This window comes from Vidua chalybeata, chromosome 3 (genome assembly GCF_026979565.1).
Source record: "Vidua chalybeata isolate OUT-0048 chromosome 3, bVidCha1 merged haplotype, whole genome shotgun sequence".
Classification (NCBI taxonomy): domain Eukaryota; kingdom Metazoa; phylum Chordata; class Aves; order Passeriformes; family Viduidae; genus Vidua; species Vidua chalybeata.
Genome location: NC_071532.1, coordinates 60,233,324 through 60,248,755, shown reverse-complemented (window position 1 = coordinate 60,248,755; position 15,432 = coordinate 60,233,324). Strand labels below are relative to the sequence as shown.

At 35.9% G+C, this 15,432-nt stretch overlaps 1 protein-coding gene across 1 annotated transcript in view; it reads right to left on the bottom strand.

The window, feature by feature from the left end:
- PTPRK (protein tyrosine phosphatase receptor type K) overlaps nucleotides 1-15,432 on the bottom strand; it is a 379,785-nt gene that overhangs the window by 209,479 nt on the left and 154,874 nt on the right. The window contains exon 4 of the mRNA XM_053938166.1: nucleotides 675-756. Within this exon, the coding sequence (XP_053794141.1) occupies nucleotides 675-756 (82 nt within the window). The remainder of the gene's footprint in view (nucleotides 1-674; nucleotides 757-15,432) is intronic.

The window sequence follows — 15,432 nt, the reverse complement described above, 5'->3', positions numbered from 1 at the left end:
AGGGGAAGATGAGAAGAGTTTAACAGAAAGAAATTGCAAAAAAAAATTTGATAACAAGTGCCAGAAATGCACAGTAACAATTTCTTCCTCACAACCTGTTATTAGTAGAATATTCTCATTGTCATAAATTGTGTTTGCATGTGTGCAATTATTCCCCAGGATTAGCCGGGAAAGGCAAACATAGATGCCTGAAGTCTGTCTAGAAAAAAATAAACAAAATGCGATCACTCAGTAGTTCAACAGCCAGAAGCCTTTTTTTTTTTAATCTATTTTGTCTGTTTAGAAAAAAATAAAAAAAGAGAAAAAAGAAAAGAGATATAAAATATGATGAACCTCCTACAAGCATCTGTCAATTCAGTTTTCTTTAATCAGTGAGTATATACATTCACATTAAAACCCATTTTGATTATACACACCAACTGTGTATGACTGAAAAGACTTTGAAGAATGCCCTTTTTTTTTTTTTATCCCTGTATAATTTACTTCTGGCAGAAAAAGATTTCACCCAGGTAAATCACTATTGCAATCACATTTCTTGCTGGAAGCTGCAACAAAAATACTATTGAAAGAACAAAGAATATCAGTGATCAAGTGATGAAAACTGAGCAGTCTACAGCAATATCATATATGTCCTGAAAAGACAGAGAAAAATGCAGCTCTTAATCATTACTTACCGCAAGGGTAACTCAGGACCTGGATGTCATCAATGGCAATGTAGCCATTTCTTCCATCTGAGACTTCAGCTTCAAATATTACCTGTCAAAATGAAAGAAAAAATGTTTACAACACTCATTTCTACAGAATTCCCCCGGTGGCAAGCGTGTAGATATAAGACACATTGCCTTTTTCATTTAGTTGAAGTTCCTACAAGGTTTGACAACTGAATGGAATATTTATTACTCAGTGTGGTGCAGTTCCATACTATTCATATACATGGCTTGCTTTGGATTTGTTGCTCATAGCACATCAGAAAAAAACATGTTTAACTGCATACTGCTTTATCTCAGCTAAATGTGCAAACATGATTCAATTCTGAAAAAATGCCATTGCTTTCAGACAGGTTAGGCATCACAGCACACAAGTGATCAACCAATTTTAAGAACATTTGTTTTCTTCCTGGGGGTCACAATATAGTCTCCTGTAACCTTCTGCAGCACAGTTTCACAGGAAAACACAGAAATAGTGCGGCACTCCCCAGTGGCAACAAAAAGAACAGCTGTAGCAGGAGATTTATGCAATAGTCATTAATTTCATTCTTCCTTCTTGCAAGGCAGTGAGGAAATTCCTATGAATGAAGAAAAAGAAGACACTGTCTTCACATCCAGTGTCTTGTCCCACCCCAAACGGGCAGTTAAAAACGAAGAATTGCTTGGTGGTGGTTCAGAGAGTTCCTGAAATTGTGCTTTGACTGCAGAAAGAGGATGCTTGTGGGGAATATATATTTTGACAGCACTGGACTACAATCTGTCTTCCAGTTTCTCCAGACATTCTTGCTAAGACTGCACTTCTAGCCAATTTATTTTTTTTTCTTCTAATTTCATTTGCAACCAAATGGAATTTAGTTACAAAAACTACTTCATTCTCTGCCTCTTGCTCCTGCCTTGGCCAAGAACAGTGTGATGGAAAATAATTTAGTGTCTGGGAGTCCTACTTTCACAGTGTGCCTTGTTCGTTGACATTTCTGACCAGAGCACTGTTTGGCAATGTCTACCCACTCTTCAGGCATTTTCAGAGATCTGGCACTTGTTCTCAGTAACGAACATCAATATAAATATCTTGAATTCTTTAATAATTTTGATTATCATCTTTTTTTTTATATAAATGGTTGCATGGTATGGAAGACAACTCCGTAAGAAATAATATTTATATTTTAATTCTATTTTAAGTCCTTCTGACAGACTGGTTTCTTTACAACACAATACAGTTCTATAACATACACAAACTCTGAAAGCACATTGTTTCTCAAAGTCTAGTTAAGAAATTTGAGCACCAGTGCAAAAACTGAACTAAATTTGCACCTCACTCTAACTGGGTTGTTATGAATTCACTTGGAAATAACTTGGATCCAATTCTCAGGAAAGCTCTGCCTATAAAAGTGTGTCCTTCTCCTGTGTTGATACCTTTTTACACTGGGAGTCAGAGGAGAGAAAGCTACATTTCTTGGGATACTGCTGGAAATTAATTTACTTCAGGTTTTTTTTTTACCTCTGCTAGATTAATTTTAGTAATCTCCACCCAACAGGTGTAGGAAGTCCAAGAAAAGGAGAAATCCACAGAAAATAGAAAGATAAAGACATGGAGAACAATGAGAAGAAGAAAAACAACAAAAAAAACCCAGAAAACATGGAGAAACATGGAAAGGCAAGAAGTCTATGAAAAGTTATAAAGGACAAGATTTACAAGGTAAGCAAAAGAAAAATACAGTAATTAAAAAGACAGATATTAGAGAGCTATGATTTCATATCTATAGTATCATTTTTTATATTCATAATTGGTACAAATACAACTATTGGTACAAATACAAGTATGAAACATTCGTAACTATAGATGAAAGAAGATGCTTTAATTTGATAACATCTGTTCACATTTAAAATGGGAAATGGAAAAGGGGAATTGCATATATAGGTGAAAGCAGCAGTTCAAAATGCTGACAAGTCAAGAACCTGAGGTAGTTCTTTTCTTCAAATACACAAACTACTTGAAAAAAAAGAGACTATTGAGCCATTGCTTTCACCAGAGGAGGCTTATCCTAATAAGATACAAGTCTTTGGGAGTGAATCCTGCACTTCATCTGCACTGCTGTTCAGTTTACAGTCCTAGAAAGAATGGCTTCAATACTTTTGTTTTAGCTGAAAAATAATTCAGATTATCACTCTCATCAGAAAACATCAGTTGTCTGTGCAACCATAAATGTCCTTCCACTTATTACAATTTAATTGCATCCCCATATAGTGTACTCCTCAGAGATGCTCACTTTCTTTAATGGAGAAGAGAGAGAAACTGTTTCCAGGAGATTAATTAGGCTGGCACAGAGGAGGGTTATGGAGACAACTATCCTGTCTCATATGTACTAGAACTGACACAATGAATGAGAATGGGAAGTGCTCAATATTTCAGGTAATTCAAATGCTACTCAAGGGAATCAGACTTGATCCCAGAATTTTCTACACAGTTCCAAGATGATACACAAATAGTCATTTACTTCTCCAAATAAAATTGCATATCCATGTTTATGAAGTGCCTACATTCAGTACCTACATTCAGATACAAATGAAGATACAGAACTCCCTGAACTGGACACACTCCTACGTATTTAGCCATTCCTAATGTATTTCTTGTCCACATACCTGACCATTTTCTCCCTAAAACCATGCAAGCTTTTAGTGAACACATTGTCATTTGGAAAAATCCATGGATTTACTATTGACAACATTAAGAGAACTTTCCACTTGTATGGTTTATACCAGGCTTCATTTAGTGACCCACATCAGTGACAAATCGATCCCAGACAGCCTTTTATATTATTCACAACTTTGTAAACCTCTAGCATGTATCCCAAATGTAAATGTACAAGTAATTTTGTCTCAAATTTGAAGAGTCCCAGACTGTTCAGCCAATCTCATATAAAAACCATTCCTTTTCTTTGATTATGATCATCCTTCTCTCTAAAGCTCTTTCTAACAACACTATATTCTTTGACGATAACAAGAGCAGAGCTGGCACACAGTAATCAAAATACAGGTGAGTCATAATTTATTCAACAGCTTAACACCATTACCTAATTTATACTGAACTTCTTTAACCATTCTTAACACTTCATTTGCTTCCTTTGGCCATCAATGGGTTCTATGCTGATGTTTTTATGAACCCCACAATTTTGCTGCAGACTGGTAATGGCAAGCTTCAACTGAGTCCATCACTCTGTGTGTGAAATTTAGATTTTATGGAGTGTGCATTTTTTTATATCACATTATCAACACTAAAATGTGCCTGTCATTTTATTTCTCAATCACTCACAGTTGGCGAGTCCCTCTACAGGAGCTCATAATTACATACTGTCCTTGCAATTCCAGTGTAGCTTTTACCTACAAACCTCTGTGTTTGCACTGGTTTTTGGCACCCACTCTGGTCCCATATGAACATGATGACACAATTCTGTATCTAAGGAAGTATCTCATAGAATGGCAGCTTAGCTTCACTACAAGTTTGTGAAGAGGGACAGTTGACAATCTAACTAGATTCTGTTAATCACATCACTCCTACCTATATACTTGTCAACCTCTAGAGGGAGGGAGGGAGGAAAGGAAGGAAGGAAGGGGAGGAAGTTGCGGAAGGAAGTTGCAGAAGGAAGTTGCGGAAGGAAGGAAGTTGCGGAAGTTGCAGAAGGAAGGAAGGAAGGAAGGGAGGCAGGGAGGCAGGGAGGGAGGGAGGGAGGGAGCTCTGTTTTGGTTTAGGCACTGGAAAATAACACATATTTTCATATCCCAGCTCTAAAATCCAGAAGATGACAATCACTATTTATCTAATATTATTCCAGAAATAAACATTTTGACCAATTTAAATACTCACAGTGTTTGAATGCAATGGAAAAAGTAGCAATTATTACAGCAGAGACTCCTACAGACATACTGAATTTTAATGCTTAAGAAATACTTAAACCTCCACATTGCTTCACAGCCCTAACAATGTATCTTACAATCATCATGAGGGCTAAGCCTGCACTTGCAGGAATATAAGAAATGTACTTCTTAAGGACTGGCCTCACTGAATTTTTAACTCTTGTCAGGATCCAAAAGTTTATGTATCATCATCATTAGCTTATTTGAGGTACTGATCAAAATACGCACTCCCAAAGCATACCTAGTCAATTAAGTACAAAATGCAGCCAGGAGAGAGGGAGAACAACTCTGTAGCCCAAAGCCTACCCTTAGGAATACAATTCTTCCTAGGTTTTGTAAAAGCAGTTTTCTTGTAAGCAATGCATCATCAGCAAGAATGGTGCTTTCAGTACAATTTGGAGACCTTCTTTGTCCTTTCTCCACTTGACTAGTTCTGACCAGTCATGGTATGAAGGAGAGATGATCTCCCAGTTTTGACATCAGTCCTGCCACATCATCATATATAGAAAGCAAAGCCTCAGTTAGATAAAACTGAACCTTTTAATTGCAAAAGGTTCAGTTACAACAGAAATGTAGTGTTTCGCTGACATTTTTTTCCTGCTAGGCTCTAATACATATAATTAGATAGGTGAAGAAGAATTGGAGATGAAAATATAAAAAAAAATTTTAAAGGAAAAATGTAGATACTGTAATTTCCATAAAGCATTCAACCTACAACATATTTTTGTTCAGACATAGTAGGTCTTCAGCTAGCTGGATTATCTGAAATGCAACTTGTACATGGATGATTCCAGTGCTTGGTGGAAAGGTGTATAAGAGAGCTGTGTGCAGACAGAAGTTAACACATCTGTGAAAAACCACAGTAAAACCACAGTACAGCCCAACCCCCCCACCAAAAAACACTGAAAAGCAAACAAAAAAAACCCAAACAAACATCAAACCAAAAGAAGCCGTGAAGTTATATCAACTAACTTCATCAGATGTGTTATATTAACCTCATCAGATATAAAACATCAACCTTTCATAAGAATATAAAAAGAAAACTTTAAAGTTTTTTTTCTACTTCATACACACCTCTTTCTTTCATTAATTTTCAGTTTTGTAACAACAGAATAAGTTATTCCAGATATACTCAAACCTAGTAATTGCAATAGCATTGATAAAGGTTAAACAGCACATAGAAGAAAGTGCTTTATAGTAAAATAATTCTCTGCGGATGAAATGCCATGCAGAGCAAGACCAATTATATATAAAACAGCAACAAATCCTATTCACTGACAAGTTTCCAGCCCTATTCAATACTTCCACAGTGTTGAAGGCACTGAATCAAAGGTTTTAATTACCAAGAAACTAAAAATTAATATAAACATGAAAACAGTGTCATGTTACAAAAGAAACACTTAATGGAAGCTAGCTGAAAGGGACAGCTAAAGAAATTTTATCTAACATACAAAAATGTTGTTGACATAATAAAAAGCATTTCCCTTGTGAAAGTTACAGACAATTTTGCTGAACTAATTTAGAAATCATGAAAACATAATTAATTCCACTTGAATGGTCAAGTAATGCTGTGAGGCAGCCTTTGCAGCTGACACGACCCAAGAGAATTTTAGCAAAGCAAATCAAACACTTGGGTGAAAACTTTGGAATCTCAAGTCTGCCAGGCCAGCTAACACCCAATTACTTCTTTTTTCCTCAATAACACACCTCCTGACATTGGAAACCAAAGGAGTTAAGGCTATCTTCTCACTGGTATCTAGCTGAGCTGGTCATCTCAGATTCTTTGACCATCTCAGAGTCACCTACAAGGAACCCTGACATTCACAACTCCTCTCATCCCTAAAGTTACATTCAAGTTTCACTTGACATAGGGAAATCTGAAGTCCAAGATTCATCTCAGTTCATGCTCTCTGGTGAAGAATCACACACAAAAAACATGCCTTCAAAGGGTCCTAAAGGGTGATCTTTTAGACAATTTATTAGTGGTAAGTGACCTAGCTACCTATTCAATCCCTGAAGATTGAAACAAAAAACAAAGCCATACCACAAGTGTAAAATCCTCTCTTTATGTGAAAGCAACTGTAAGTTAGGTTTTGTTGAGCTAAACAATTCAAACATTATGAGATTTAATAACAATATTTTACTTCCACAAATAAGTTACATGTTGCAGCAAAACAGATAATTAATATGAAGCATAATAAGCCTTTGGAAGGACCTGTATGACAATTGCCTGATGGCAGGAAAAGTTAGCAATTAGACTCAGTGACCCTGGAAACCGCTGTGTTAGTAACACAGTGAACACCAGAAAAAAAAAAAAAAATCACATCACATCACTGCACTTATCTTTGATTACTTCTTTCAAGTTGCTTATGTCAAATGTTTCTAGACTCCTGCCTAGAAAATGTCTGGATGAAGCACCACACATGGATGAGTTACAGCTACTCTGGCTTTGGAGCAGTAGTAGTTTATCATGTGGGAATACTTACAGTTTTGTAAAATCCTACCCTGCTCTTGACTAACTGAAGAACTTGAAGAAAAAACATCCTTATGTAGCTCATAAACCAAAATAAAAATCAAAATACCAAAACATTTGTTTAAGGGTGCAAGCTCTTACATGACTGAGATTTTAAAGTAACAGTAACACCATGTACAAAAGCATGACTTTTAACCATGGGCAACAAAACATTGATAGCACTGTAAATCATGACATTTAAAGGCTAAAACTGGGAGACCAGCAATAAGAGACAAGTTAAGAATCCATACGAAATACTCAATGCTTTGCTTATTTTTGCAATAGACTAAAACCTTAAGGAAACTCTCCCCAGTAGCACAGAAGCAGTCCTTTGGAACATTGGTAGCTACCTGAAAATGCAGCAATACAAGCCTGGCATAATGCCACTTCTCCAAACCTGGAGCAGAGGTCAGTCCTTTTTGACTTTCAGTGACCTTTGGGAATTCCCTATCATGTGGGAAAATTTTGAGCAGGACCTGATAACTCACAGAGGTGCTTTTCAATTTTGACCATTCTGATTTTCTGAAACTGTTGCCCTACAAAATAGTTTTATTTCACTTACATTAAACAGAAGGGCTTAAGTTCACTTTTGACTATCTATCTTCCAGATACTCGCTATGGGTTGGATTGAATATAATCCTTTTCTCTTTAGAAAGTGTTAATTGAGAATTTTTATGTATGTATTTTTTACAACTTTTAATATTTACTACATGTATTCTGCCAGAATGCTGGCTACCAACTAACACCTGCTTGTTTTATGATGATTCTTGACTATGAATCATTTGTGGGATGATGGAAGCACTGTTTGTGTAAGTCACCTGGAAAGCTTTGGTATCCCCTTCCCCTAATAACCTAGTAAAAATATACTATCATCCACCGAGCTGATTCCATAAATTATCTTGTATGCTTTTTTGATACTTTCTTCTTTTTTTTTTTTTTTTTTTTTTTTTAATCTCAAAGCTTTTCTATGCTTTGTTTTAATGGACCAGAAGTTCAAGAGGGTAATCATTACAGTCTTTTTAGTGATGACAGTTTATCAGCTGTAACTACAGATCCAGCAAATCTATACATTTATCAAGGATGATCATAGGGCCCTAATTTACAGGTAAAACAATTGCATGGAAAAGGCAACATAAGCAAGTTCTCCAGAAGCACATTACTGCAAAGAAATCAAGTATAAAATGGCTTTTGTCACTGTGAAGCAAAGGAATGCAAGGTAAACTTTGTTAACCATTATTTATTGCTCCACAGAAGCTTTGAACAAATCAGTTTGACAGGCTGCACCTTTACTTCAGTGTAAGCAAAACAATTTCCACATAGTGTTAGAAGAGAAGAACAACCCCAAGCCACACCTAATAATTGATTCAACTCCTTTATTTTTTATTCCTACTACAACTGAAAGAAATTAATTCCTCATGGTTGGTAAAGTGACAGCAAAGCCAACAAAATTCATATTTGTCAATGAAAATGCAGAAGAACCAAGCAGTTCTCAAGAGCATGACACATTGAAAATGAGACCCTGAAAGAGCTTAAAGTTTTGCTTCTGTCTTCATAAAATGATACACCTTTAAAAAAAAACAGAATGCATCTCCACAGACACACAGTGGTACCCACAGCTTTTCATGATAAAATTTAATTTTATAAAGTAAAAAAAAAAAAAAGTAAACCACAAAAACTAAATACAAAACCAAAACCATCCCACAAACAGCAAAAAAAAAAAACCTAACTGAATCTTTCAAACTATATTAACTGACATCCTTGTACATGTCATGTCTAGGATGTGCACTTGGGACCAGGTTTCAGTGATTTTGCCTTCACTTAGACTACCAAGAGAGCTACAAAGGAAAAGACCTTGAAAAGGTCTCTAAATACACCAGATATACCAGGCCTCCAGATACCAAGATGTAATTTCAACAAATCTTTCTGAAAATTATCTTCCTACTTCTGAAAACATTAGACCAGGAACACTGTAACCATTTAAACTGTCACTACTACTTGGTTATACACAATATCACATGCCTTGCTTAATGAAATCAGACAAGTCAGATTAATTCCCTAATTTCCTACTTAGAGCAGAAACTTGCATTTGAGACTGTGACAGTGAAATATTTATTTTTCAGGGTACTTCTATGTCAGAAATGCATAGTATAGAAGATGAAGCAGCAAAAGTAATAGCTGTGGAATATGTCTGTGATGTTAAGTAGATAAACATCAGTCAGGAATGATACCAGATCTACATTTCCCCACCACTGGCAATGACCAATATGTTAAACTAACTCAGAAGGGATTCTCCAGGTATATTTTTCTGGGATATTTTTAGAGCTTTCAGTCATTATATCATTAACAGTAAAAGAATTAAATATAGAATTGTTGTACTTTCTTCCATTTATTTTGAGTAGAAAGCTAAAGGTATTCAGTTTATAGTCTCAGTTTGCAGGGAGAAGAATGAAAGAGTTACGTACTATTAAGGAGCTCAACAAATGAAACTGGATCAGAGCAGAGAAGACAAGTTACTGACAAGTCAAGTCAGGCACATCACACAAAGATAAAAATTAACCAGACAGAGACTTGGGGGCAAAGAATTTCCTCTGCCCCCCTTAAAACCCTTAACTTCAATATATCCACCAAAGTTTTATTAGTTGTTTTCCTTTCCACCTTCCCTCTATTATCAATCTGCAAAGACATCTGATACTTCAACTAGCCTTTGAACAAACAAGCTAAACTGAAAAGTCAAACAAAGGAATGATGAATCCTAAATTCAAGAGAAAAGGCTCTCTCTGTTCTCAAAACAAATCCATTTTCTTTTTTTAAGTGCTGAAGATTAATACTGAGCAGACCTTCTTTGTTTCTTCTATAGGTGTACCATGTAAGCTATTTCAGCAAGTTTGTCTACCAAAATGAGTAATGTTTCTGGTCTCTGGTATTGCACTTGAATGTATCATTTTTCTCCACAGAAAAAGGAAGGCAAAAATAGTTCCCAAATTAATATTCTCTCCTCAAAGAGAGAAATAACCAAGAATCATTCAAAATCACATTCTTTGAACTTTTTCAGCATACTGCACCAACTTGGATTTTTTTCCTAATTGTTCAGAAAAATAGTTGGGAAACACCAAGCAATTACTATTCTTGAAACAGCTTAGGTTTTATAATGAGCAGAGCAAACTTACCATAGCTTCTTTTAATTTGAAACACATATTTTTAACATGCCTATAAAATAATTTTCTAACAGATGGATTATTAAATGGCAGGAAAAGATTGCATAGATGAGTACTAACCTTTCACCTTGTAAAATTACAATTTTTATCTACAATGAGCAGATAAGAGAGAAGGACATCCTTACCAGTAACCTTCAGATAGGTTAAGATAAACTTAAAGCCCAAGACAAACACATTTTAGAATCTCTGCTCTAAAGGTTCATTGTTCATTATTGTAAGCCACTGTAAGTTATTAAAGATTGTGCCACTGGCTATTAAAGGAAAGTCATAACCTATATTTAAACTGCCCTTTTTTTCCACTGAGGGGGCAGGGACATTATCCCACCAGAGGATCCAGTTGATATCTGTATCACAGCATTCTGCATTATGTTCAACACAGTGCTTTTCACTTACATGACATTTTATAAAAGATGACAAAGGCAATTCTTAAGTGGGAGCAAATTAGGGTTTGTGATTGGAATGATGATTTCTCTCCTCACCAGACTGAGGCTTCTGCAGTCACAGCCAATTATCATCATGTTCAGTTCACAAAGGTTTGCAAAACACCACAGGCCACAAGAAATTCCCGACATTAAAATACAGCTTTAACAACCACAGACAAATATCAGGCAAAAGCTAAGAGTACATTGCTCCATCACAATAAATACTGAGAAGGCAGTGCCAGTATCTGTCACAAATTCTCTTTTGTTTCCTACTGGAAAATCCATGTAGATTTAGATTAGCAAAGTTCACCATAGAACATACATTTACTTTATGCTCACATTTTAAATACATGTGCAATAATATTTATTTTCACAATTCTAAAGATGAGCTACAAAAATTATTCCAAATCTATCTCTGTGTTAAAAACTACAGGCCTTGATCTGTTTACACTACTTCTGGATATGAATTCTCAAAAATCTTTTAAATAAAACCACAAGCCTAAATGTAGCAAAAGGTTCAACTATATATAAATACACATATATATAACATCTGGTTACATATACATAACTTCCAAAGGAGACACTAGAGACACCAGAGACGAAAAAGTCATCCACTTACAGCATATTAAAATGTTTCTGCATTTAGTAATTGATACAGAGATATGTGCATGAATGTGCTTACATGTGCCAATACATACTTTGAATTTGGACAAGGTATTGATTACACACAATGAACAGGGCACTGTGTCTCAGCAAATATTAACTATGTTTTTATCCGAAGACTGCTGACAAACTGTCACACTCATCATGCCATTTTTAATTAGTAACATTTTCATATATTCTTATAAGTTCCACTTATCCACATAGAATTACCAGATTCCTTTCTGCTTTCCCTTGCTTAAAACAGACACAGCTCTTTTCCATGTAACTTTTAGGTTCTCCTTTCCACATCTCCTGGCTAGCTTTGAACTAAGGATACTGATTGCAATGTGTAATACCTGCACCTGACATACAACACTGAGTAAGCTCTTGTCTTAACTCTGTAAAAGAAACACTCTCTTAAGTCAAAGGTAACTTGTACAACACTACCAAAACAAACATGGAGATCCTAAAACAACTTTCAATGTTTTTTCTTTATGTCAGACTTTCCAACACCCTTCTTAGGAAATAAAAATAATTTCAGGGGAAAATTAACATGCAACATTCTGCTTCTGCAAACTTCATTTCTCCTCATTTTTCCTTTTCTCAACAAAATGTTCCCTTCTATCAGGCATTTCTTGACAGCTTTGTGTGTTCCAGACTCTCTCTTCATTTGCCGCCTTGCATATCTTGCTCCCCTCATTCCTTCCCAGAATACACTCAATTTGCACATTAGAAAACAAAGCTTCCTGCAACTACAGCTCCATCCTCCTTAATTCTCTTTTTTTCTTTTCAATGCTGGCATGTCCAAAAGAATAATTTCACTACTCCATTTCCTTGGTTCATCTTTCAAAGCAAAAGTACCATCACCAAGATGCATCCCTCAATAAAACTAAGATTCATTTCTATCCTTATCTGACAAGCTTAGTGTCCTCTCTTCCAAAACTGAATGCATTTAGCTTCCATAGCACAGTTTTCTTTTAGGTCTTCTATTTAGATGTCATCTGAGGTTTCTCTTGTTCCTGTAAGCACTGGGGCTTCACAGGAGCTTTACACTAAGCCTAAGTCTCATTCTCTGCTTCCTCATTGCTGACACCCTCGAACACTAAAATATAAAAAAAAAAAAAATATTCCTATACTTTTGAAATACAAAGCTAAAATGGTGAGGAAACTTCTGGTGAGGTAAGCATACTTTTTCCATCTAAGCCAACTGATTGAAAGGTCAGTGCACAAATAAAATAAATGAAACAATGAGACTGGAAACACAAGCATCAAGGCATCACAAGGCAACAAAGACACCAAACTAATATTCGCTTGGCACAAATTCCGAACTCCAGCTGATTACTTTGTCACATCTGGTGTGATGGGCATGTCTGGTGGCGCCCACTGTTGTCATGAAACTGGGTATCACCAAATAGGGAGGAAAAACTACACACATAATGTCCCTACATCACACTACAGGTAGTGCTAGATTTTACCTCACTTCCAAAATATCTAGTAATACAAGAGCCAGTGCCCAAAGAATTTTGGAAATAAAATAGTCACAGATTTCATGAGTTGTTTGTATTGTTCACGTTTTTCAGATTTTCTTCCAATAATCTGTCTCTAATCAGTTTGGAAATTGGAGTGCTGTACTTTGTTTTGCTGCCGCTTCTCTAAAACTTTCTCAGCTGATAGGACTTTTCTAAGTTATTTTGCCCATTTCCATTTTATCCCCAGGTATAAACTGCTCACACACACACACAGAGGAAAATTCCACTCTTGCTTGATATGAAGAGGCCATATGTCTGTGAAGGCAAAATTTAACATGACAGAGAAATATTTAAAAACAATTTCATAAAGAGAATTTTGCTTTGCTTCCAAGTACCTCAGCCATGCATTTCAGACCCTCTCTTCTTGCAGTTTCAAGCCAGATATGCCAACCATGTCAGCCAAACCTCAGCCTGAGGTTTCAAGGCTTTCCAGTTACAACACCCAGCTCTTTGGATTCCAGAATTCTAAACAGATTTAATCTCCCCACAGTGTTCATACAGCACCAACAATTATATTTTCTCAGTGGAGTGTGTCGGCCGTGTTCAGGCAATCCCTGTCCTGACACTAACCAAAGCTTGAGATGTGTCAATTGGAGAAAGTTGATAAAGTCTCCATTATTGGAAACTAGATACTAGAACAAAAACACTCACATAAAAAAACTTGCTATCTCCTCCACTGCACTTTCTCCTCCACTATCCTGGACTGAAATGACAACCATTAAATTTTGTATTTAACTGCTCAGTCAGGTAAGTTATACTTTGGCTAAGAATGCATAAGAAATAACACGAACAGTAACCAAATACTTATAAAATATTAAATAAGAAGCACTTGTGATATTTAAGAAAATTGATGCGATTAGAGCTTGTATCATGATGGTGTAATACCCCAGAGAGGTTCAGTTAATCATGTGTCACCTAAAGCAGCAGACTATTTCTTCTGAAAAGCAAGCTGAAACAGCAAACCTGAACAGTAGCTTTAACTCAATGCCCGTGTTTACTTTAGACCTCAACTCATGACATTTCAGCACAGAAGCTTTACCCAGATTTAATTATTTTAAAACAAACACCACACAAAACCTATCCTTTTTAATTTACTTCATAACATTTGCTAAAATTACTTTTGCACACCTTGCTTAGAGTACCATAAATATGATTCAGTCACTTTTATGGCCAGCTCCTTTATAGGCAGTAAAGAGAAAACGTTTCACTAACTAACAGACCAAAATACTACAAAATATTCAAAGATCACCTTTAATTTACCAGCATTTGCTGATAGCTACAATGACTGATATCCCAGCAGATGGCTTCTCCTCTGTAATAGGAATGGGAAATAAATAGTATACCTTGGCAAAGCAGGCTTCCATTTTGATCAAGGTAAACAGTGATAGGACAGGGCTATTCAAATAATTTCTGTTCCCCTCCCTTACAGTGATTACTGTTTAATAATGGCAGACAGGACAAGCTGAGTAATAGTCATTTTGTCCTTTGGCATATCTCGCTATCCTTGGCTTAAGCTTAGTCAATTCTGTGCACAAAACCAAAGTCAAACATCACGGTCCTGACAAAAGTAAGTGATGAATAAGGACAATACAAACTAAAGAAAAAAACCTGTGTGATCCATCTCTGTGCTGTAAACAGGTCTCTGGATGTGAAAAAAATTCAAGGTATTTGTAGAACAATAAATTCAGTGGATGTCAGAATATCTAGGGAACTCGGGGTCTATTCATCTTGTGCCTGAGAGATATGGAGAACAATCCCTTACTAACAGTCATGCTTCTTTTCCTCCTTCCTCTTCATCTTATGCTATTTCACTGTAAGGTATTGAATACCTCAAATCTTGCATGCAGGATGGACTTCTGAGGACAAAATGCTTTCATTGTGAGCTAAGCAATTTATTATGGACATGTCAGGGTATTACCACACACCTGCATATGCACACAGGACTTTTTCCCCTTACTGTCTTAATTGCCACTCTCTCTAGCAACATAAAAGATTTCAAGACACTGCAAGAGAGCTTCAATAAAAATTTCTGTTTGCTGTAGAAACTCCATCCACACACTATATAAAGGTCCAGAGTAGAAAAGTAAGTATACTACTACCATGACAATTAAATATAAGGAAACATGAACAGATGGTTATAATATTCAAGCTGAATAATTTATTGTTTAGACATTTAGACATGTCTGATTTCAACATAGAAAAAATTTTTTATCTTATATGCAAAGTAAACTTTTGATGAGCACCAGAAGACTGAGGCACACAATTATTGACAAAAAAACGTCATTAGGTTCCAGGGTGTTAAAGCACAATGCTATGAAGTGTAAAACCCAGAGATTCAGCAGCATCTCTCACTATGCCCCAAATACTCTCCTGCTACTATTATGAGTTAAACAAATACAAAAATAGATAAGCTAGACATATGTTAAAAGGCTATTTTAGATCATTTTGAAAGAAATAACTAAACATATCCTTACCACAAACTTGTGATAGTAG